General features: G+C 53.2%; 2 protein-coding genes and 1 long non-coding RNA gene across 3 annotated transcripts in view; 2 read left to right on the plus strand and 1 right to left on the minus strand.

Annotated features, from left to right (window-relative positions):
• Nucleotides 1–495: 495 nt before the first annotated feature.
• On the plus strand, nucleotides 496–18,137 carry CNDP2 (carnosine dipeptidase 2). The gene is made up of 11 exons (XM_025931062.2): nucleotides 496–771; nucleotides 2,641–2,784; nucleotides 6,281–6,443; nucleotides 8,853–8,941; nucleotides 10,533–10,733; nucleotides 11,786–11,870; nucleotides 13,288–13,448; nucleotides 15,250–15,414; nucleotides 16,311–16,452; nucleotides 16,632–16,779; nucleotides 17,592–18,137. Exons 1-11 carry the CDS (start codon nucleotides 712–714, stop codon nucleotides 17,659–17,661), a joined length of 1,428 nt encoding a protein of 475 aa, XP_025786847.1. The 5' UTR covers nucleotides 496–711; the 3' UTR covers nucleotides 17,662–18,137.
• On the minus strand, nucleotides 5,208–6,828 carry LOC147575693 (uncharacterized). The gene is made up of 2 exons (XR_015242654.1): nucleotides 6,617–6,828; nucleotides 5,208–5,654 (listed from the first exon to the last, which is right to left on the minus strand). It is a non-coding gene; the product is annotated as an uncharacterized LOC147575693 (long non-coding RNA).
• A 4,683-nt stretch (nucleotides 18,138–22,820) lies between the features above and the next one.
• Nucleotides 22,821–23,019, plus strand: part of CNDP1 (carnosine dipeptidase 1) — a 38,271-nt gene continuing 38,072 nt past the window's right edge. Inside the window, exon 1 of the mRNA XM_086683229.1 lies at nucleotides 22,821–22,839. The gene's annotated coding sequence lies outside the window, so the exon portion shown is untranslated. The remainder of the gene's footprint in view (nucleotides 22,840–23,019) is intronic.

Below are 23,019 nucleotides of genomic sequence, written 5' to 3' on the forward strand. Positions count from 1 at the left end.
ATCTTTAGATGGCTGGTCAAATGAGTTCCTTTCCCCTGTATGTGTTTGCGTGGCAGAGCAGGATGTGTTGGGTCTCACACATGAGGTGTTGGAAAATGCACTCTGGAGGGGGGCTGAGTTCCATGGAAGTTTCTTAATCAGGCCTGTGTGGAGGTTTCACATGTTGCCTTTGACCATTTCTGGGCTCAGATTATCAACTTTTTAAATCGGACTTTCTTTGCCTTGGGTTTTGATTGTTGTGTTGTGGCTTTGTGACAGTAACAGACAGGATGTGACACTTTTGCTGCAGTCTTTGGAGTGATTATTTTGTCTGTGGTGGTAGGTAGTAAGTGGGAAGTTCAGTGCGTGCTTCAGAAAAATCTTAAGTGCTGATAAATCAGTGTTACCGGGAGCTGCCTACTTTTAATTTTCATCAGATTGTCTTCAACTCAGGCCCTTCCTTCAGTTAATTATCTTTTTTGGCCCACAATTTTGTGCACACGTTCCTTCTGAGAAAGGAATTGGGAGATCACCCTGAGCCTCTCACTGCTTGTGTGTGCACTGTAATCACTTCCTGGAGGCCTCGTGATGGCTGCGAGGGTGGAGCAGAACTTTATAGCCTCTTCGACAAGTGCTGTCCTGGCCCACTGCTCAGTCAGACCCATCTACAGGCAGGACGGACAGGTTGTGTTTCCTTCCAGGAACCTGTAAGGTCCACGATTTGGTTGAAAGATGTCGGCCCTCACTACCCTGTTTAAGTATGTTGATGAAAATCAGGATCGCTACATTAAGGTAAGAGAATATTTATTCCAGTAAACATTAAAATTAGGTTTAATCCAGTGGGGCTCAGAGAAACTGTCAAGAAGCAAATATAAGCTATGCCTTTTATTTATTTACTTACTTATTTATTTTGGTTTGTTTATTGAGAGAGAGAGGGAGAGAGAGAGAGCAAGCATGAGTGGGGGAGGGACAGAGAGAGGGAGAGAGAATCCCAGGCAGGCTCTGCACTGACAGCAAAGAGCCCACCTGACATGGGGCTCGAGCTCATGAGCCATGAGATCATGAGCTGAGCTGAAATCGAGTCGGATGCTTAACTGACTGAGCCCCCCAGGCACCCCGGAGCCATGCCATTTATATCAAGTATTAAAAATATTATGCAGACACAGGTGCCTGGGGGGCTCAGTCAGTTAAGTGTCCAACTTCAGTTCAGGTCATGATCTCGCAGTTTGTGTGTTCGAACCCTGTGTCGGGCTGACAGCTCCCAGCCTGGAGCCTTCTTCGGATTCTGTGTCTCCCTCTCTGTCTGCCCCTCCCCTGCTTATGCTCTGTCTCTCAAAAATAAATGTTAAAAAAAAAAATTTTTTTTAAATTTTGTGTAGACAGAGTGAGACAAATACTGTGTGATCTCACATATATGTGGAATCTTAAAAAGTAGAATGTGGAGAAACAAAGTGGAATGGTGGTTGCTGGGAGTTGGGGGGGTGGGAATGGGGAGATATCAGTCAAAGGGATCAAGCTTTCAGTTATGAGATAAGTAGTTCCAGGGACTGAATGTACAGCAGGGTGACTGTAGTTAATAATACTGTGTTCTGTACTGAAAATTTGCTGAGAGAGATATTCCAGAGTTCTTGACACACACACACACACACACACACACACACACACACACACACACACAAATGGTAACCTAAAATGTATTATTTAGAGGTCTTCTCCTCTACCTTCTCATCACAGTATGCAAGTTACCCTTTAGTGTTTGACAGAAAGTCTTTATATATATATGTTCGTAGAAGTAGAAGAGCTCATCCGACATTTTTGTTTAATCTCTACATGCAAATTCTTGTAGTAGATACAGACTAAAGAACTTTAACTTTTTTTTTTTGCATTTAGTCTGTTTTAAAATTTTTTTTTTTTTCAACGTTTTTATTTATTTTTGGGACAGAGAGAGACAGAGCATGAACGGGGGAGGGGCAGAGAGAGAGGGAGACACAGAATCGGAAACAGGCTCCAGGCTGTGAGCCATTAGCCCAGAGCCTGACGCGGGGCTCGAACTCAACGGACCGCGAGATCATGACCTGGCTGAAGTCGGATGCTTAACCTACTGCGCCACCCAGGCGCCCCTAGTCTGTTTTAAATGATTCAGTAATGTTATAAGTTCATCTGTTTCTTGACATGAATTTAAAGAATTGTGCTTTAAAGTTATTCTTGGAAGACACATTTCAGATGAAATCTGTAGTTCTCATTCTAAAAATTATACTTTAAAGAACTTGGCCGTTGTCAGCGTGGATAATAAGCTGACCTGGACTGTGAAGATGTTGTTTCTGTATGTTTCAGCTTTAATTTTGTTAGACTCGGACATAAACTTACTTATGGAACTTTGTGCATTTTACATTCATCTCATGCTTAATGGTTAAAAATACACATTCTGACATTTTTCTGCTATTAAGCTGTAGTTCGTGAAACAATACAGTTTTTAAAAACCTTAAACAAAAAAACCAGTGAGGTAGCTCTTCTCTTTTACATATAGCCGTCACGTTTAAATGGAGTGGCCACAGGTGGGAAGTCAACTTGGCGTCCTCGAAACCTGGCAAAATCACGACTACCTTTCTTCCTTAAGGGGCACCTTTTCACAGTCCCTTTTTGCTGATCATCCCCAAACAGAAACTCGCGGAATGGGTGGCCATCCAGAGTGTATCCGCGTGGCCCGAGAAGAGAGGTGAAATCAGGCGGATGCTGGAGGTCGCTGCGGCGGACATCAAGCAGCTGGGGGGCTCTGTGGAACTGGCAGATATTGGGAAACAGAAGGTAAGGGGCCGGCACCTGGGAGTTACAGAACCCTGGGGAGCAGGTCTGCCTGAGGGGTTGGTAGGACTCAGCACATTCTTAAGCCATCTTGCTTCAGGTAATCTGCTTGTCTTTGAAACAAACAGGAAAGGCCCGATTTGGGTACTAAACTCTGTGATTCCCTCGGTTGGATTGGGGCAAAGCTTTTGTAACACTCGGCATTCTCTCCAGGTGGCAGAGCTGTTGAGGTTACTTAGAAATACATTAATGTAATGGCCACTCTTAGAAGATAGTGGGCCCCCCCCCCCCCCCCCCCCGCCCAGCAGAAAGCAGCCTGCATTCAAACCAGGCAGTCACATGCTACCCACGTAGGTGTAGAAGTAACGAAGCTTCCCGCTCACCGCCCTGTGTCCCCTGGCATCCCAGGGGGTAGAAACGGCACTTTTTTAATGACTCGGTTCCTGAAAACGAGCACCTTTGTGTGGGGGGGCTGGGGGCCCGGCTGCATTTTCGTCAGGATTCTGACAGATGAAATCGGTTCGTTTTCTTCCTAACTTGAACAAACAGTCTCACTTCATGGAACATTATTCCACTTTTTAGTTTCAGGTGATTTCAAGTCCCATGGTAATGCCATATTTCATAAGTTTGTAATATTCTTTTTTTTTTTTTTTTACATTTTATTTATTTTTGCTTTTTTTTTACATTTATTTATTTTTAATAGAGCACAAGTGGGGGAGGGGCAGAGAGAGAAAGAGACATAGAATCTGAAGCAGGCTCCAGGCTCCAAGCTGTCAGCACAGAGCCCGACGTGGGGCTCGAACTCACCAGCCGTGAGATGATGACCCGAGCCAAAGTCAGGTGCCTAACAGACTGAGCCATCCAGGCGCCCCAACATTTTATTTATTTTTGAGAGAGACACAGACAGAGCACAAGTGGGGGAGGGGCAGAGAGAGAGAGGGAGACACAGAATCCGAAGCAGGCCCCAGGCTCCGAACTGTCAGCACAGAGCCTGATGCCAGGCTCTAACCCGTGAACCGTGAGATCATGACCTGAGCTGAAGTCAGTTGCTTAACCAACTGAGCCACCCAGGTGCCCCAAAGACGAAGGCTGCATTGGCCGGGAATCGAACCTGGGCTTCCCGCGTGGCAGGCAAGAATTCTACCACTGAACCACTAATGCCCCATTGTAATTTCTTTTATATTGCACAGTGTGACAGGGTTGGCTTTTCTCGGTTCTCTTGCTTGATGATCTAAGTGTCCGGTGGTATCATAATCTTGGGGTTTTGTGTGGACATTCAGCCCCGTCCAGTCTTTTCACAAATGGAAGAACCCAGAGGCCCAGATGGGCTGTGTCTCTGCAGGGAACCCACAGTCAGGTCATGACAAAGGAGATTCGCACGTGGGCCTCCTGATTCCCAGTCCAGTATCGTATCTTTGAGATTTCTTTTGACAACAGATGTAATAGTTGATTTAAGATACACTGCATCTTCCCAGCACTTTTCCCTACTTGTGAGAGGATAAATCAAGTTTCTTTGTGTTATTTTCTTTTAGAAGCATAATTGACCGCTCCCTTACCTTTTTTCCCAACATGTTAAAAAAAAATCTAGGTGGTGAATACTTTGTAAGGGTTGTTTCATTACAATAGATTGATTCTATTTAATGTTAGTGTTACAGTGCATTCCTAAAGAAAGGGTGTCCACAAAACACAAATGACTGCTACACTCTTGAATTACATAAGACCTGTTTTTATCAAGGAACTGACAGATTGCACCACTGTTAGAAAAGTTCTCCATAGATTCTGGGGGCTTCTCTCCCCATGAGTCCACCGGGCAGCAGCGTTCCGTTTCTTAGGAAGCCAGGAGGCTTGGGGCAGGTCTGAAGGTGGAGTTGGATGTCTTGCGTACGTGCAGAAGCTGGAGCGTCCCCAGGCTTCTGGGGGAGAGGTGACGTTTGGAGGGAGCCCGGGTCCTAGTGCCAGACCTCAGAGCACGGGTCCCTGGCGGGTGAGTCTTGAGGGCAGGCACGGACGGTGGGAAGGGCCGACGTGGGGCTCTTTGGCATGGGGCTCACTGCTGAGGCTGGCTCAGGCCACGTCATGTCGGGCCCGTCTGCTGCCTGGGCGGTAGGATGGGAAGGGTGCCTGGCCGGTAGCTGTGGGGGACCTGGTCACCGAGGGCCTGACCTCCAGGCAGAAGTGCTCAGGAAATGGAACAGTCATGGTCCCTGAGCAAGAAGTGGCGTGAGGGAAGACGTGAACAAAGTGCACAGGACGGAATGCGACCCGCTGGGTGCCGGTGCGGTGAGCCTGAGGGCTGGGAGCTGGACCCACGTGGTGGCTGTGGGGCTGGGGCAGGAGTGGGGAGACACGTGCGGTCCTTGTCGAAGGCTTCTGCCCAGGCAGGTTCTCTGGTAGAGGATAACATGGTATCCCCGTAAACCCTGGACTGTGTTTCTCAGCCAGACTTTATTCTTGCACGTTCTGGGAAGTTAGGGACATCCCGACAGAGTTTGCAACTTGCAACATGAATTTCGGTATGAATTTATCTATGGGCCCAAATGGCATCCTTGAGAATGGTAAACTATTGAGCATTTCAGCTATACTGAGTAGAAATTTATTTAGAGAAAATTTGTCATTTGCAAGTCATTATTTTTCTGAGGCCAGCTGAGGGCCGGATGCAACTAGTGTCACACGTCACGTGTGACCAGGGTGGTGAGTCTGAGGAACGATTCTTTGCCTCTCATGGCTGTGGCTGTCCTTCCGTACTGGTGCATGAACCCTGCCCTGGGGGCGGTTCATGTGGGTAAGTGACCTTGGTTCCCATGCTGCGCATGGGTACTGCAGGGTCTCCAAGAGTTACGAGTTGAGAGTTGAGTATTTATGCGCGGAGTGCACTGGAAAGACAAAAAGACAAATCATACAAGAATTCCAGCAGCCTGGCATGGTCCCCAAGGGACGTGTCCACTTAGTGCCGTGACTGATACCCTGTCCCCCGTTCTTGCGAGACTGTGGGACACCGATTAGGCTTGGGAGGGAGCTGAGAGGGGGTTCCAGCTCCCACTGCCCACGTTAATATGACTTGCTGTGAATTCCGTTCCCTTCTGTCCTGGTCTGCATCCTTTCCTGTGCATAACTGTGACCCACGTGCGGAATTTCAAACCTGTCTCCTGCTTGAAGATGGTAGTAGTTTTCATCCATTATTTTGGAAAATAATGAGCAAAGTTGTATCCTAAGCATGGCCTTCATAATATGTTTTGTCAATATAGACGTTTGAAAAAGTCAGCTTTGAAAAATTCACCAAACTCCCTGCGGTTGGTAAACATTATGTGGCCTAAGTGCTGTGGATTATGGGAAAGTAATTTGTTGTTAACTGATGCAATTGAACAATGTGTTCTTAAACTCTATAATGAAGGTTGATAAGAACAGATAAAAATTCTCAAGGTACTTTAATGGTATCTCCCATAAGCACCGAATTTTTGAAACAATGGCTGTCCTCTGTTGCTTCCTTCTCGTCTCTTAGCTCCCTGATGGGTCCGAGATACCACTTCCTCCCATTTTACTCGGCAAGCTGGGCTCCGACCCCCGGAAGAAAACCGTGTGTATTTACGGACATCTGGACGTGCAGCCGGCAGCCCTCGAGGACGGCTGGGATAGCGAACCCTTCACCCTGGTGGAACGCGACGGTGAGGGACGCTTTCCTCTAGCAGGGGAAGCATCTGGAGAAGCCTCTCTACTCTCTTGCCTCAGAAAGATAACTTGTTTTCTTTCCAGAGCAAGTCGTGTTCACATCACCTAGCAATTGGGTTCCGGAAGTTTCACACATGTGCACCAGTCATTGAAACATCAGAAAGCTTACCTGTCCTCGTGGAGAGGAGTATTTGTAGCCTGGGGTCTGTCGGACTTCTTCCCTTGCTGATATTTTCTCAGAAAACGTGTTCTGAATTCAGGCTTGCAGCCCTCAAAAACCTGCAGTCTGATACCTAACCCGGCATGCGGCTGCTTCCCGGGTGTGTTTCAGCAGCTGTGCGCTGGGACAGTAGGGAAGCACTGGTCTTTGCCCAAGCCCTGCCTCCCATGGCAAGGGACATAACAGTCACTCAGTAATAGTCAGTGGGTGCCGCCCCGGCCACGTGCCCACAGGCACTTGACCGTCTTTACCGAGGACCCACCTCAGGCCAGCCTCTTTCTTCCTGTCCCTGTCCGGTATAAAGGTTCTTCGTGCACTCATTCCTGAGCTTCCCTGTCTCCATACTTGGCCATCTCTGGCCAGAGGAAAAAGCCCCTTCATTTGTACCCGGCCCCCTGGGGCAAAGTCCAGACCATCTTTCATCAGAGCCCTTCTCACTGGATGCGTTTAGTTTCTGTTCAGACCTTTCCCCGGCTCAGTGTCAGCCGTGTTCATTACTGTGCACACTTGAGGAACCTTTTCACTTAGAGCAGCATCTCTGAGGAGACCCAGTTCCGCACGGCCGTCGCTATCGCGGTGCAGTTGTGACTTGCTGTTCGGCTTCTCTCGAGCGTCAGACCCACACGTCTGCGGGCCGTTCCGCTTGCCACTGTCCGGAACACAAGTCCATGTCTTTGCTCTCCGGCCTGCCCTTCCCCCTTGTTTCCTCTGTCACCGTCTCCCCCGCCACACGCACCAGAAACCTGGCCAGACCCCCCCCGCTTGCGCACGCCCCGGTGCCTGCTGGGCCTTCTCCCCGGCCACCGCTCTTCCCCTGTTGAACGCTCTCCCGTGGCTTGTGACATTGTGGGTCCTGCCCCCCTCTTCTTCCTGCCACGTGATGACTGAAGCATGATGTGTCTGTCCCGACACCTCTCAGGAGACTCCGTGGCTCTTCGGCCTCCCCGCCCCGTCTCCCCCTCATGGCTCCTCAGCTGCGCCACAGGAACACCTGCTTGTGCATCGGCGCTGGCGTGTGAGGCCTCCCACTCAGCCTGTCCCCGGTTCTGACACACAGAGTGGTGTCCTCGGCGGAGTCCCGGGCGTGGGTGAAGCTGCACCAGCTCCTCACCTTGTGGTCAGCTGGTGGTGACCTGTGTCGCCTCGTCGGGGCCGGGGCCTGGAGGGAGGGAGCACGGCGCCTCCGTGCACCTCTGTCCAGCGCATTCTGGCTCGTGGGAGTGATGCAGTCAGTGCTTGTCGCGGGAACAAGGATGCTTTTCAGGAGGGCTCTGCGGCTGTTGCGAAAAGCCGGTTTAGTTGATAAAAAGAAATTCCCAGGGTGGTGATGGCTTGAAGCCTCACGCCGCTTCGGGGTGGTCACGTTGAACGTGTCCAACATTAAAAGCAAGCCGAGGATGAGGAAGTCAGAGAACTGACTGCTCACCACAAAACAGGCCAGAGAGGGGCTGAGCCTCAGCCCGCCCTCGCTGGGCTGCCGTCCTTCCTCTGTCCTGGTCTCCCTGTGCCGAGCTCCACACTGTGTGACAGGGGCAGGAGGAGGGTCTGAGCTTGATTCCCCAGTGTCCGTGGTGGCAGGCAGTGCCCAGCCCAGCCACCTCCCTCTGTAAGGGGTCCCAGGAGCGAGTGTGCGGTGGGGGGGGGGGGGCCCTGTGACTGATTTCACAGAGGAGAGGCAATACTGTGTCCTCTGGTTTTCCAAGTGATGGTCTGGAGAAGTGAAGAGTAAACATGTTCCTTCCTTTACCAAATGAGGTTGAGGGAGACAGCTCTCTCTCGATGATGGTGCACCGTAGGTCGTACATATGACCACTTTGCCTACCCTTACTGCTGCCCGGTGGTCGTGGAAGTAGATTTTAAGTAGCTGGCCGGCTGGTAGTGACCTCCTGGGGCTGGGCCTGCAGTCCACGCCCCGGGTCAGGAGGAACGTGAGCACTAACTGCTGTGTCTGCGGAAGAAGGGGAGGGGAGCGTGGGGGCGTCCACGTGGCTTGCTCTTAGATCATAGCGAATCCTAATCTAATTTCGGATGGAGACGTGGGGCTTTTGATAGAACGAAAACAGGGCGCCTGGTTTGAAGAGGGGCTGCGTGTGGTGCGCGAAGATGGTATCAGATGAGCTCCAGAAATGCACTTTCTTTTCTATTTCATTGTGATTGTAACTGAATTTGCTGATTGCTGTTCTAGGCAAATTGTATGGGAGAGGCGCAACCGATGATAAGGGGCCGGTGGCCGGCTGGCTGAATGCCCTGGAAGCCTTCCAGAAAACGAATCAGGTACTTGAGCCATGTCTCACTGGCTCCGTCAGAGCGGTACAAAGCAGGGCTGTCTGTTTCTAGAACCGCCTGTGAAGATCGAAGGTCACCGGGATCAGAGAAAGCAAGGTTCCCCAAGGCCGCATCAGCAGTTGGATCAGATTTGAGATTATAGGTTGTTTTCCAGCTTTAGGAATTGTTAATGGTTTTACAGTTGTTCAGAGGTCATACTCCTGATGACTCAGCAGGAATCCAGCCAGCACCTGAACTTTGAGTTTTCAGCTGTAGGTTCCATCTCTGAGAGGGCTCACCGACGGGCCGTGACTTGGGCTCCGTGGTCGTGGGCAACCCCTGTCTCTCTCAGGGTGGTTTTTATCTTCCTGAGAAATTTTTAGCTTTTGAAATATATTTCCTTAACTGTGAAATACCTTCTCCTTGTCTAAAGTTTAGAAAAGTAGAGAGGAAAAAGGTCCTAGAATCTCAGCTGTCCAAAGTTTTTTGTTTTGTTACTTTTTGATCTTTTCAACTATTTTTAACCTAATCTGGATCAGTGTGTATAGAGCGTTTTTGCGCTTGGTTTATCCCGTGTCATGATAAAACGAGAACAGTGAGACAAGCATTTTTGTCAGAGGGTAGAATGGTACATCGGGGAAGGGTCTGGGACTCCCTGGTCCAAGGTGTCATTTTGCACAGGAGGGAGCTGAGGCCCAGAGCCTCTGACTGGCTGGGCTCAGGGACTGGAAAGGCTCTCCTTCCTCCGGGGTCCTTCGGGATCTGGGGGTGACCGCGGGGAGCGTGGCCTTGTGCGGCCGCCGGAGCAGCGCCACTTCCTTAACACGCGTTCCACCTGCCAACGTGCCAGGAAAGATTTCGTTTGAGAGACAGAAGCAGGGGAAGCGAGGTAGCTGGTGCAGAGTTCTGTTTGGGGGCAGTTCGGAACCAGGACTCCACGGATTTGCATCCACGTGGGGCTCTGCCGTTTTGTAGCCTGTGTGACCTTTGGCGGGTCGCGTTGCTTGGAGGCCACTTCATTTTCCCATCTGTGGAAGGGCCGCCTTCCTCACTGCACGGCGCTGGGGAGACCTGGAAAACTGTAGAGCAGGCGTCAGGGAGACAACGTCTTACGGTTACCGTCCGCTCTTCGGGGAAAGGGCCTGTCAGCGTGTGGAGAGTGGGGGTCCTGGTGCGGAGCACCTGTGAATGGGAACACTGCGCGGGTGGTGACTGGTGACTGACGCCGTGGAGACTGGTTTTCTCTGTGTCACGGCCTGTGTCGTAGAGAGAGCAGCTCAGGCTTCCCCGGAGGCGCCTGATTCACGCTGGGTGAGCGCAGACGTCCCCGGGAATAGGAACTGTGGTCGCACTGTGGCATCCTCGGAAGGAGTCCTCCGTGTGGGGGTGGCTGGGTCCGTGCTTGTCCCCTGACAGCCCGGCACCTGAGGGCGGAGGGTGGCTGCAGGGCACACACAGCCTGCCCGAGTGGTGGGTCTGGGGGAAGTTGAGTATTTGAGATTTGTGATTGCAAAGCGTTCGGTGACTTCGGTCTTTTGTGTCTAAGAAGAAACAGCGCCTGAGAGCTGAATGCCTCCCAGTGCTGTTTTCCCGTCCACAGGAGATCCCGGTTAACGTCCGGTTCTGTCTAGAGGGCATGGAGGAGTCGGGCTCGGAAGGCCTGGATGAGCTGATATTTTCGCGGAAGGACACATTCTTTAAAGACGTGGACTACGTGTGCATTTCTGACAACTACTGGCTGGGAAAGAAGAAGCCGTGCCTCACATACGGTCTCAGGGGCATTTGCTACTTTTTCATTGAGGTATCGTGTAGAGCTCTACGTGTTTGTGGTGTTTCTTCCCAACCCGTAGGCCCCCTTGCCCTTGCGAAGCCCCCCGGTGCGTGGGTCCCAGGAAGGGAGCCATGCGCGTGATGGAGGAGCACGGAGCCTTCTCGGCGTCTAGTGGTTAACGTGACACGACTGGGCGCTTCTCCGGGCGCGGACGGCGCTCAGAAGTCAGTTTCACCCAACTTGCAGCTAGGGGGTGTTTGCAGGATCGCCTCGGAGCAGTCGAGGAAAGATAACTGGTAGCTCGTTTAGGAAGATTGGCTCGTGCAAAGCATTTTTCAAAGACTTTGACAAGTCAAGATGTCCCCTCAGGCCCTGCCTGGAATGGAGGTCTTGAGGGAACTGGGTCGTTTCACTAGACATCGAAGCCGCCGAAGCCGCCGGGCGCAGGGGCGGGGCGGGCAGCTGAGCCCGGGTCCCATCCGCGGATGAGGTGCGTGGCACGCGGGGTGAAGTGGTTCCCGTGAGGGAGTGTTTTGTGGGCCGAAGATGCCAGAGCGGCCATCGCTGCTGCCCTGAGCGCTTGGTCTCCCCAGACTGCTTCCCGAGTGGCCGGAGCAAGAACCCTCTGGCCGACAGCCAGATGCCCCCACCTCACCGCTTTACAGGTGTGGAGGCGCGGGCCTGGCGAGGCCTGAAACCTGCCCCTGCCCGCACGTTAGTGGGGGGGGATGGGGGTGCGGCGGGCGGGGTCTGGTCCCGGGTCCTCAGGCTCAAGGTCCTTGCCGCTGCTGTTCGTGTTGGTGTTCCCTTTCAGCAGAAAGGCGCGGGGTCCCTGCGAAGCCTCGGGAGAGGGCTCCGGGTGCTCCGGGAGCTGGCCGGCCGCGCTCCCCCCACCCGTGGCCAACGTGGCCCGGAGCGCCGTCTTGTCCCGCTGCCGGAGTGTTGTCATTTGGGAAATGCCTTGCTTTGCTCCTGGAGGGAGCAGATCGCAGTCTTGAAAACTGTCGGGTCTCGTGACTGTCGCGTGCTGAGCATGAGCTCCCACCAAGCCGCAAGTGGAGGGGTCTCTTGTGTCCGTGCAGGTGGAGTGCAGCGACAGAGACCTGCATTCTGGCGTGTACGGAGGCTCGGTGCACGAGGCCATGACAGATCTCATCTTGCTGATGGGTGAGCACGCTTCCCGCCACTCCCTGCTGACGTGGGAGAGAAGTTGGAGGGGCCTCGTTTCCAGGCTGTCCCCAGCATTTGGTGCTTGTCACCACCCTTTATGGTCCACTTTCCTCTCTTTCCCTCTTGCTCCCTCCCGCTGCTCCCTGTTCCTTTAAAAGATGGACACGCTTCATTTCTGCCCCTGTCTCCCTTGACCCCCTCGAGTGTTGCCTGCCTGGCCCCTGAGACCCGACTGGGGCAGACCCTGGCTTCGCCAGGCCCTGTGGGAGCCGTCCCTTAGGATCACTTGACCATCCTTCCGCTGGACACGGCTGTGTTTCCCGCCCCTCGGAGGGCACCCCCTCAGCGTGTTTTATATCTTAGCGGCCCAGCGAGGGCTCCTGTGCGCTCAGCTCTGTGGGAGCGGGGCCCAGCCCAGTTTGAGGCTGGATGTGGCTTTGCCTCACCCATGATTCAGTTAAGTTCTGTCTCCTTCCCTGTCAGCGTCTCCTTCCTGAGACTAGAGTCTACTCTGTTCTACTTGTCTTCCTCCTCCTTTTTTATATAAATTTTTTTTTAAGTTTTTAAATTTATTTGGAGAGGGAGAGACAGAGCGCGAGCAGGGGAGGGGTGGAGGGAGAAGGGGAGAGAGGGAGAATCCTAAACAGGTTCTGAGCTGTCAGCGCAGAGCCTAACGTGGGGCTCGACCTCACAAACCATGAGATCAGACCTGAGCTGAAGCCCAGAGTCGGACGTTCAACCGCCTGAGCCACCCAGGCGCCCCTGCTTGTCTTCCTCCTTAGCTTGGGAGCAGCTAGTTTCTTGTGGAACATGTATTAAAAAAGAACTGTTGGTGGGCGCCTGGGTGGCGCAGTCGGCTAAGCGTCCGACTTCAGCCAGGTCACGATCTCGCGGTCTGTGAGTTCGAGCGCCGCGTCAGGCTCTGGGCTGATGGCTCAGAGCCTGGAGCCTGTTTCCGATTCTGTGTCTCCCTCTCTCTCTGCCCCTCGCCCGTTCATGCTCCGTCTCTCTCTGTCCCAAAAATAAATAAATGTTGAAAAAAAAAAAAAATTAAAAAAAAAAAAAAAAAAAGAACTGTTGGCTAGCGTAGTGGCTTTTACAGGGAGCCTGCTGGAGGCAGTCTGCTCCGTGTGTATCCTGGTCTGTGACTGTGGATGCGTCACCTGCCCTTCGGCGTCTCGGTGTCCTTGCGTTAAAATGGGAAGGTGATGCTGCTCACCTCACTGCGTTGTTGAGCTATTTAAACTATCGATGATCACACGTGCCTAGATGGTGCTTGAGCGCTCCCTCATACGTGCCCGGAAGACGGTCCTCCTCGGCCCGTGGCTGGGCGGACAGGCTCCCGCGGCGAGCACCGCCCTGTGGGAGCTGCCTGCCTGCCCGCCGAGCGCTCCTCCTCTGTGTGCCCTTCCAGGCTCTCTGATGGACAAGAAGGGAAAGATCCTCATCCCAGGCATCAGTGAGGCGGTGGCCCCCGTGACCGAGGAGGAGCTGGCACTCTACGACAAGATAGACTTTGACCTGGACGAGTACACCAGGGACGTGGGGGCAGAGACTCTGCTGCACGGGTGCAAGGTGCTGCCCCCCACCCCCCGCCGCCTCAGCCCATCCGTCCGCAAGGCCTCCCGACATGCCCTGCCCAGGGGACCCCGGTGGGAAGGAGCCCGAGGTGCTGGCAAAGACCTGGACAGGTCCTTGTGTCCTGGAACCCTCGGTTGGTGCAGATGCTGGAAAGCGGCACATTTTCGGGCTTGGAATTAGGAGGTTTTTAAAAAAGTCACACGATGGCTTTCGACGACTTAGGAGCTAGAGAATGTGCACGGAGAACACATAGTGGCAGGGCTTTTGCCTTATTTGCATTTGTTGGATAATTTTTACCTCTGGGCCCAGGGATGACCCAAGGCATACCTGATAGCCGGGTGCCATGGTGGAAACCGTTTGCACAGAATGGTCACTTAACTCTTAGGAGAAAACCGTGTTACCGTATTTCTTTTTCTTAGTCAGGGTACGTCTGGTTTAGCCAACGTGAGTTGGACTGCAGCAACAGATCCCGGGTTGCACGAGGAGTGTGGCCAGGCTCAGCCCATGAGTTTCACCTCTCCAGGAGACAGATGGGCGAGGGAGCGTGAAAGGGTGTGGAGGCCACTCCGAGGTCTGCGGTGCGGTGCGCCTGGGAGGGGTGAGGCCCGAGGGGTGAGCGGCAGAGCAGGGCACGGGCGAGGCAAGTTCTCTGGGGGGAGGGCTGGCCAGAGGAGGACGGAGAAGGCCGGGCGAGCAGGCCTGTGATGTGCTGAGGAGCTCACGTGCTCTCCGGGAAATTGACGGACGCGGTGGTTTTGGGCAGAGGGACGGGCTGATCAGACCTCACTTGAGGGCAGACCGTGGCAGAGGCTCTACGGGTTTGGAGCTGGGGCCGTGGGGTGGGGAGACCAGTCGTGCTGCTGCAGGGGGGGAGCCTGCAGCTGGTGTCGTGGGGACGGGAGGGGCGCAGAGGCCCCTTGGGCACAGGCACCCCAGAGTCAGTGGGTCGGAGCGGAGGCGGGGCAGCTGGCGGTTGGGTCGTGAGGCCAGGAGACATTAGTCTGGGGGCGGGGGGGGGGCGAGCCTGGAAAAGTGGGGCTCTGAGCAGATTTCTGTTTCCTCCTGCCGCCTTCCGGTTAGGGTCTGTGTTTACGGAAGCGGTCTGCCTTAGGGCCAGGTATCACCTGGTCACAGACAGGAAGTCCACGCATTAGGTGGCCGTCACTGAGGAGTCCCGGGGACCCTGTCAGGTTCCTCTCTGCCAGGTGCTTGTTCAGGTGGCTGCGTGTCTGTGGTACCCGTCATACGTTTGGGAGATGGGGGCTGCTTTGTGCCAGTCCCCTTGGCAGAGGGACGATGTTTGTCTGTGGTCACTGGGCCCAGGAGACAGTGGACGGTCCTGGCTTTTTCCTCTCCAGTAGGAACCACGGCTGCATTCTGTGCCCTGTGGGCCCAGGGCCTCGGGGCTCACAGATGGCCTGCGTCGTGCTGCCCTCTTCCTCCCGGTTCCTGATGCTTCTGATGTCTGTGGGACTGCGGCTTACCCCTGAATTCTGCGGGTCTGGCGGGAACCCCGTGGCTCTTCTAGTCTGCGGCAGCACAGAGCCACGAGGAGGCATGGAGATGCCACCCTCGAGGCCGTTCAGAGTGGCACAGTCCCCTTGTGCTGTGTCACAGCGGGTACCAGAGCGCACTGGGGCGGGCTCATCCGTCAGCCCTCTAGGGTCTGTACCTCCCGCCTGTGATTGTGCCCACCCCAGGCTGGCCGGTGACTACGGGCGACTTCCAGATGACATTGGCGTTTCCTTCGTAAGTAGGCAGTGCGGTCACCTGCCCCACTTTGCTGTTTTTGCAGAAAGACATCCTGATGCACAGATGGCGGTACCCGTCCCTCTCCCTCCACGGGATTGAAGGCGCCTTTTCTGGGTCGGGGGCCAAGACTGTGATCCCTAGGAAAGTGGTGGGCAAGTTCTCCATCAGGCTCGTGCCGAACATGACTCCTGAAGTTGTGAGCGAGCAGGCATGTGAGGGAGCTGGGACGCCGGGAGGGGGGCTTCTGTCTCCGCGGAGACCCCGGGGGTGAAGATTCCCAGTAGGGTGCTGAGCAGCTGAAGATACAAACTCCAGACCCACACTTCCTGCTTCTTGACTCTTGCCGACTCTGTAATTACTGAATGAGCAGTTCAGAAACTGATGAAAGATTAAAGGCCATATAAAAAGCATCACATGTGACCTTTGTCACTGCTGAGGCATGCTAAAACCTGACCTCTGACCTCATCCTAAGGCTTCAGATCCGATGCTGACTGGGCCGAGTATGTTGGGTGAGGAATCCGCAGGAGCTGTGTCTGGGCTGTGGTGAGGAGCGGAAGGGCAAGATTCTGGAAGGGGAGAATTCCAGAGGGGGGCAGATTTGGGGAGTAGTGGCCCCACCTCATCCAGGAAGATTTCCTGCAGGTAACTGAGGACTGAGATTGCCGTCGGGTGTTCCGCAGTCTCCACTTTTGGTCTAGATGTGATTATTATCATAAAGCAAACCCAGAGACTTCGTAAAGCCTTGATTGAAGTGTTATCATGTGGGAACATCTATTTAAAGGGTGAATTGCTTGAAATTAAAGCTTACCTTTTACCTTCAAATGGCTGGGTTATGTTTCTTGATAAAATCCATTTTTTGTTATCGCAGTTATGCTCAGCATTTAGCAGCAGAAAATGAGACCCACGGAGGCTCTTCGTAGACTAGTAGAGTCTGCAGGCTCTAGCACTGTAGACGTGTGCTAGGCTTATGTAGACTAGCTGTGGACCTCTGTAGGCTTGTCATCGGCCCATCGTAGACTCGCTGTGGACCACTGTAGAGTAAATCTCTAGCACCGGATCAGATGCCAGGCTAATAATACATTGTGTCTCTCATTTGTGGTTCAGGTTACGAGCTACCTGACGAAGAAATTTGCTGAACTGCACAGCCCCAACAAGTTCAAGGTATACATGGGCCACGGTGGGAAACCCTGGGTGTCGGACTTCAATCACCCTCATTACATGGCTGGGAGAAGAGCCCTGAAAACAGGTCAGACTTCTCTCTGGGGACGCAAGCAAGGGCCCCGAGGGGAGGCCGTGTGTGGGCAGGGCCCTGCCACCAGCCGACCTTGAGAGCGGGGCGGCCGGCTGCAGGCCGCACACAGGGTCCGGACCCTGCATCTGCGGTGGGCGCCCAGCCTCACCATCTCTCCTTCTGTTCTCCCCCAGTGTTTGGTGTCGAGCCGGACTTGACCAGGGAAGGTGGCAGTATTCCCGTGACTTTGACCTTTCAGGAAGCCACAGGGAAGAATGTTATGCTGCTGCCTGTGGGCTCAGCCGATGATGGCGCCCACTCCCAGAACGAGAAACTCAACAGGTGAGGCTCTGGGTCCTCGTCCTGAACCTGGGTTCGTGTCCTCATGGCTGCCTCCTCGCTCCCCGCCGCCTCCTGTCCTGTAGCAGAGCGGGAGGGGGCGGTTTCTATGGCCCCCCGCCTGCAGGGGAGTGAACACTTCGGGGGAGAGGCGGGGGGCGGGGGGGGCGGTTGCTCCTGGAGGTGGTGGGTCTTCCCCAGGAGGCTCAGCCAGTGGTGTGTGTTGATCTCAGGACTTCATCTCTGGCTCCTAAAGAACCTCCGCCCTTTTCCTGTTTGGAAAATCCCAGTGTCGTTGCCGGCTGTGCTCCTGAGCCCCTTTTATGTGTTCCTGGATTATGCAGACGTGCCGGGGGCTCTTTTAACCAACAGGGATGGAAGGTGGTCTCTGGGTTAGCGGCAGTGAGGAGTGCTCCAGGCAGGGATGACCCGTGGGCATTTCGGGGTAACGGGGGTGGGCTAGTCAGGGGCGAAAACAGAGGCGAGACCCTGCTCGGAGGGCAGAAGGAGGGGCCAGAGACCTGGGTGTCAGGGCACAAGTTGGAAGCCTCTTATCCAACACACAAAAGGAGGGGCTGTGATCAAAGTAAGGCTTTTCTTATCAAGTCTTGGGTGAGGCCCCCTATGCTCTGTGAGGCCGAGCCAGGACTGGTCCCTAGAGGAGCGGTTGGACTGGACCCTGCACTCGAGAACCAGGTTCTAGAGGCCAGCGGAACTAAAAACCAGGGCAGGACGGTGGGCGTCCCAGAAAATGCCGTGTGCGCGCCTGGACCTCTGGACACCAGCCGACACGATGGCTTGTTCTTCTCCGTTAGGCTTAACTACATAGAAGGAACCAAGATGCTGGCTGCGTACCTGTATGAGGTGTCTCAGCTGGAGAAGTGAGACGGCCCGTCTTCCCCGGAGCACTGCCGGAGGAGTCCCGCCCTCTGCCCCCGCCCCGTGCTCTCTTCTGATTGCTGAGGAGAGCAAAGCCCATCTCTCTCCTTTCCCTCTTGTCAGACTGGATGACAGCTGAGTTCTCAGAGGAGGTCAGCGTGAGGGTCTCTGGAAAATAGCCAAGGTCTGAAAGCGCACGTTCTGCGGGAGGTTCTGGTTGGCATCCAGTTGGGCTGAACAGAGGTCTGGGTGCTTTCTGTCCCATCTCTGCTTCCTGACTAAGGCTCGTGCGCACTCAGGATATTAATCGGGGGGCCACCCTTTCCGATCCCTCACTGTTGTGCGGTTCTGTCCTTTCTCGAGACCTTAAACCGTGACTAGTGTTTCCTGTCTTCTCTTCATTATGATTCCTCAAAACCTAAGCCTAAGTGGAATGATTCGTTGTTCTCAGTATGTGCTGCTAAATAAAAAGTAAAAACGAAGCGTCTGGGAGAGTCCCTGCCCCTGCCCTCACTCGCAGAGCACGCCGTCCTGTGCAGGGGGTGTGGGTGGCTATGTGGGCTCATGGTGGGGGGAGGGGCTCCTCGCCCACCCACACGAGGAGAGCGGACTGGTGACACCAGATGTGGTTCGTTGAGCCCCGTGGCCTCTCTCACCCTCACTCCTTGGGTTCTCCTCCGCAGAGCCCTCGGGTCCGGGTCCCCCCCTGTTCATCTTCCCCTGGCCCACCCATACCCCTCTGCGAAACTCGTCCGAGGACAGCCTCTGAGGCCACTCACTCACCGTGGACACTTGTGCGGCTCGGCGCTCTGAGCCACCTCGCTCCGGGCCTTTGCGCTTTAGCTCTGGTTTCTAGTCGGGGGGTAGAGCCCCATGTGGTGCGGAGGGGATGGCGTTCATCAGTGAGCATTCCAGAAGTTGTTCTGCATCTGGGGAGGCCTCCGAACTGCAGAAATCCAAAGCTTGTCTGTACTGTCTTACTCCACCAACAAAAACACAACCGCCTGGCTGGTCTCCCGTAGAAAAAGCTAGCACTTACAGGGCCACATCCTTGACCCGGAAGGCCACGAGCTGAGAGGAGCTCCTCAGACCTGAACCTAAAGGGACTGGAGCGTCTCCGCATCACGGAGGGAAGGTCAAGTTCAGTCTGCCCATTTCTTGCGGTTAACAGTGTCAGGAGAAGATGACAGACGTGTCAGAATCCTTACCACGTGTATTAGTGAGGACATAGGCCGGGCAACTGGGACCGGAGGCTTCACCACGACGACCGTGTACACGTTTGTCCTCGTAAGGTCTGCTCGGGTAGGCCCGGCTGCTGGCAGCTCTTCTGTCACTGGGGGCCCGCTTCCCGCTGCTCTGTCCCGTCACGGCCCCTGGTGGCTGCTCCGGTGCCCCCCACACTTCAGCCTGGGCTTTCAGGCACAATCCAGAGTTCGCCCGTGTTCCTTCCACGTGCCTCTGACTCTCGGGAGGGGTCACGTGGCCACTTGTAACTGCACCAGGGCCAGGAAATGTGCCTGCTGAAATTCCCGTCACTCCGTAGGCGTGCCATCACATTTGTCCCAAGGAAATCAGAAAAATAGACTGCGTGGCATCAGATAGAGGAAGGATCCGTGGGGCACACTTTGTTAACTCAGTTTTCTGAGGGGACTTTAACATCTGCATCAGTCCCGGCGGCTTCAGGGAGCCTGCTGTGTGGGGATCAGGAAGCAAGCCTCATCCAACGTTGTTCACGCCTTCCTTTCTTTTCCTTTGCACCGTTTCCCATCAACACGTGACTGTGGGCCGACTCGGACAGTCAGTGGAGCCTGGTACCGTCCGTGACCAGGTTCACAGTCAGCATCATAAATCACCTGCGTCTAGGAGAACCTGTCAATCTGTCATAAGACAACAGCCCCTATATGGAGTGATGCATAGAAAGATGGTTTGCAGAATTCCACTGACCTGTGTTTGAAATGGCCTTGGTGAACAGGCTGCTTCAATGTGCAGCTTCAACAGTTATTTAGTAAGAAGAGAAGTTCCTTGGAGTAACAGATGGTCATGGCCAAAGCCTGCTTGAAAGGGAACAGTGTGGACGTTGAGCCAGATGTGTGGTGCAGATGGTCCTGTGGCCCCAACCATGCGTGGGGAGAGATCAGGGACCAACCTTGGCCAGGACAACCCTTGGAGATTTGGATTCACAGTCTGGTGTGTTTGGAAAGATTTCTCAGGGCGCCTGGGTGGCTCAGTCGGTTAAGCGTCCGACTTCGACTCAGGTCATGATCTCACGGTCCGTGAATGTGAGCCCCGTATTAGGCTCTGTGCTGACAGCTCAGAGCCTGGAGCCTGCTTTGGATTCCGTGTCTCCCTTTCTCTTTGCCCCTCCCTTGCTCACGCTCTGTCTCTCTCTCTCAAAAATAAATAAACATTAAAAACATAAAAAGAAAGATCTCTTGAGGTGGTTTGGAGACATAGCCTGTTAGCGGTTGAATTGTGTCCCCCTGCAAAATTCTTACAGTGGAGTCCTAATTCCCATTACCTCAGAACTTGACCTTATTAGGAAATAGGGTCTTCGCAGATGCAATTAATTATGACAAGGCCATACTGGAGTAGGCGGGCCCTAATCCCATGGGACTGATGACCTTATGAAAGAGGGACATTTGAACACAGACACGCACACAGGGAGAAGGGCATGTGCAGGTAAGGGCAGAGATTGGGTGATGTGTTTGCAAGATGAGGAACACCAGCCACCAGCAAGGAGCAGAAGCTGAGAGGCCCGGGAAGATTTTCTCCCTTCCAGCCCTTAGAAGGAACCAACTGTGCCCACACCTTGATCTTGGACTCCCAGCCTCTGGAACTGGGGGAGAACAGGTTTCTCTTGTTGCATTCACTGGCCTATGGAACCTCCTTGTGACAGCCCGAGCAGGCTACCTCGGGGCCTGCGATGCTGGTCTAGCTCGTACGTAACATTCCTCCTGAGGGCCCGTGATGACAGAGCAGGGGCTCCCATACCTGCCCAACGTCGTAGGATGTGTTCCCTGCCTCTGTGTCAGCTCTGCTGGCCTTGGGCACATGCACTTGCTCCCGCTCACAGGTCAGCCCCTCCACACGTACGCGGTGAAGCACCTGTTTGGTCACACTGCCTGAGCTGCCCTGATGGCCCTCAGGAACGTCAGATGACTTCTGGGCCCCTACTTCATCCCTTTATCTGCGCACATGAGATGCCTTGTTCCTTCCTCTGCCTTCAGACTGAATATCTCTGAAGCATCTTTGTTTTCCAAATGTGAATCGGTCCACTATGCCAGCCTTGTCTTTTATGGGGATGGCGGTGGGAGTACAGCCAGGCAGTTTACAGAGAGATCTCTAGTTTGGGCAGCTGAGGGCCTTGATAAGACCTTCTCTTCCCCTTTCCTTTGAGGTCCAGGGGAATTTCTAGAGGCTGCGGAACTCCAGCCCAATGGATCCCAAACTAGGAACAATGGTGAGTAGACCCTCCGACATCCGGAGTCTAGAGGACAGGGTGCCGGACTGCGTTTGTCCAAGGAGAGCGTGTGCCGTGCCGGTGTGCCAGGTGGGCAGGGCAGATGCCCGGGTGGCCCTTGAGATGAGCCACTTCAGGTGTGCTAGATGCTCATCGTCTCCACCTGACGGAGGTGAGATCTGCAGGATTTTCCAGTAGTTTCTGCAGTGCCCGGAATGCAGTTGTGCTGCGTGAGTAGTGGAGTTGGGTGTGGACTTGAGGCCCCCACGGCTGCTCCGGGTGGGCGAGCTAGGACATATGACAGCGTGCTTGTCCATATTCGCTTTTTCTTCCACAAAAACCAATATTCGTAATAAAACCACAGAGCAGAACTTCTGTTGAACGCAGAAAGCAAGGTACAACTTCGAGGGAGGGTGTGGACAATCCTCACCAAACCCTGACATTTGGTGACATCTGGTGACATTTCTCACCAAACCCTGAACTCTCCCGCACCCCACCAACATTCGTGTGCATAGATTTGGGGCGGAGGCCCAGGAATCTGCATTTCAGGTGGTAATTCAGTGATTTTTGGTATATTCACAGATATGTGCAAATATCACCACAGCTGATTTTAGGATATTTTCATGACCTCATAAAAGAAATCCTGTACCCTTATCAATCTCTTCCTATTCCCCAGTGCCCACCTCCAGCCCCAAGGAACCCTTCGTCTATTCATATCTCTTCTAGGGCTCCCTGTGGTGCAGGCAGTCAGCTACTTAACAAGAAGCATTTCTAAGGAGAGAAAAGTTTATGATTAGGACAAACTCCAGACTCTGTTTTTTAGTCTAGAGGGAGATCAGTTGAGATTTTTCTGGATGTTGGGTTTGGAGCATCTTTAGATGGTGGAGTGGGTGTGAGTCTAGTGAATTCCTGCTTTGTGGTTGGTGTGACCGGTGATGGCATTGGGTGTTCTGGTGAAGTTCCTGAGTGGCCCACCCGGCAGCAGACGAGAAAAGCTGTCCATACATGAACCGGTGTAGTGATTTCTCTGAGGTTTGTATCAAGTTGTCCAGCTTCAGTTTCTAGGGCGTTGGGAAGAAAGGGAAGTTTTCCTTTTTAGCAATTCCAAGTCAGAAGGGTGGGAGAAAATTGGAAACATTAGTTTGGAGAGTTGTCGCCAGCTATTGGAGGAAACTGAAAAATTCAGGGCCCAGCCTAGTTTATAGGTGGATAACAGAACCCCAAAGACAATGACTAGGTCTAGGATCTGATAATGAATGTGTTGCAGTTCTGTACTGAAACACAATATTCTCTCTACAGTCACCCCCATTTAGGTCAAATGTGATCACAGTAGGATTAATGTGTTTGTAAAGTGAGTCTAGTCTCATTACACTTGGCCTGATAATTTACGTAAGTGCAACAAGAATACTGACTGGTCACGTAGGCTCTTTTTAAGTCTGCTTTACCAGAACTTTCAATAAAGAATCTCAGATTAGACTTTTGAAGTCTCTCTAGACCGGGAAGCTAAGCCAAGGACTTGTCATCATTCTTTGCCTGTAATACCTACAGATGTGGGTGAATTCCTCTCTTCTGTGGTCCCCAATATATATTCTTATTAATTAATTTTTTTATTGAATTATAATTAACATACGGTGTTATTTTCAGGTCTACAACATAGTGATTCCCCAGTTGTAGACGTTACCCGTTGCTCATCATAAGTGTGGTCACCAGACAACGTTATCGCGGTAATATTGGCTATATTCCCTATGCTGTACTTTTTCAACTCTGTCACTTACTTATTTTGTGCCTGGAAGTTTTTAACCTCTTAATCCTCTTTATTTCACCCATCCCCTCCCAGCCTCTGGCAGCCACAAGTTCTCTGATTTTTAAGACTCTGTTTGTTTGTGCCTTTGTTTTATTTTTTA

Source organism: Puma concolor, chromosome D3, assembly GCF_028749965.1.
Source record: "Puma concolor isolate L17-30 chromosome D3, mPumCon1.1.hap2, whole genome shotgun sequence".
Lineage (NCBI taxonomy): Eukaryota > Metazoa > Chordata > Mammalia > Carnivora > Felidae > Puma > Puma concolor.

Excerpts from the sequence above, each read along its gene's own strand:
- CNDP2 (XM_025931062.2), top strand. The coding sequence starts at position 712 with ATGTCGGCCCTCACTACCCTGTTTAAGTATGTTGATGAAAATCAGGAT. Across the intron at positions 2,785-6,280 it reads CAGATATTGGGAAACAGAAG|CTCCCTGATGGGTCCGAGAT; the intron begins GTAAGGGGCCGG and ends CTCGTCTCTTAG. Across the intron at positions 15,415-16,310 it reads CTGAAGTTGTGAGCGAGCAG|GTTACGAGCTACCTGACGAA; the intron begins GCATGTGAGGGA and ends TTTGTGGTTCAG.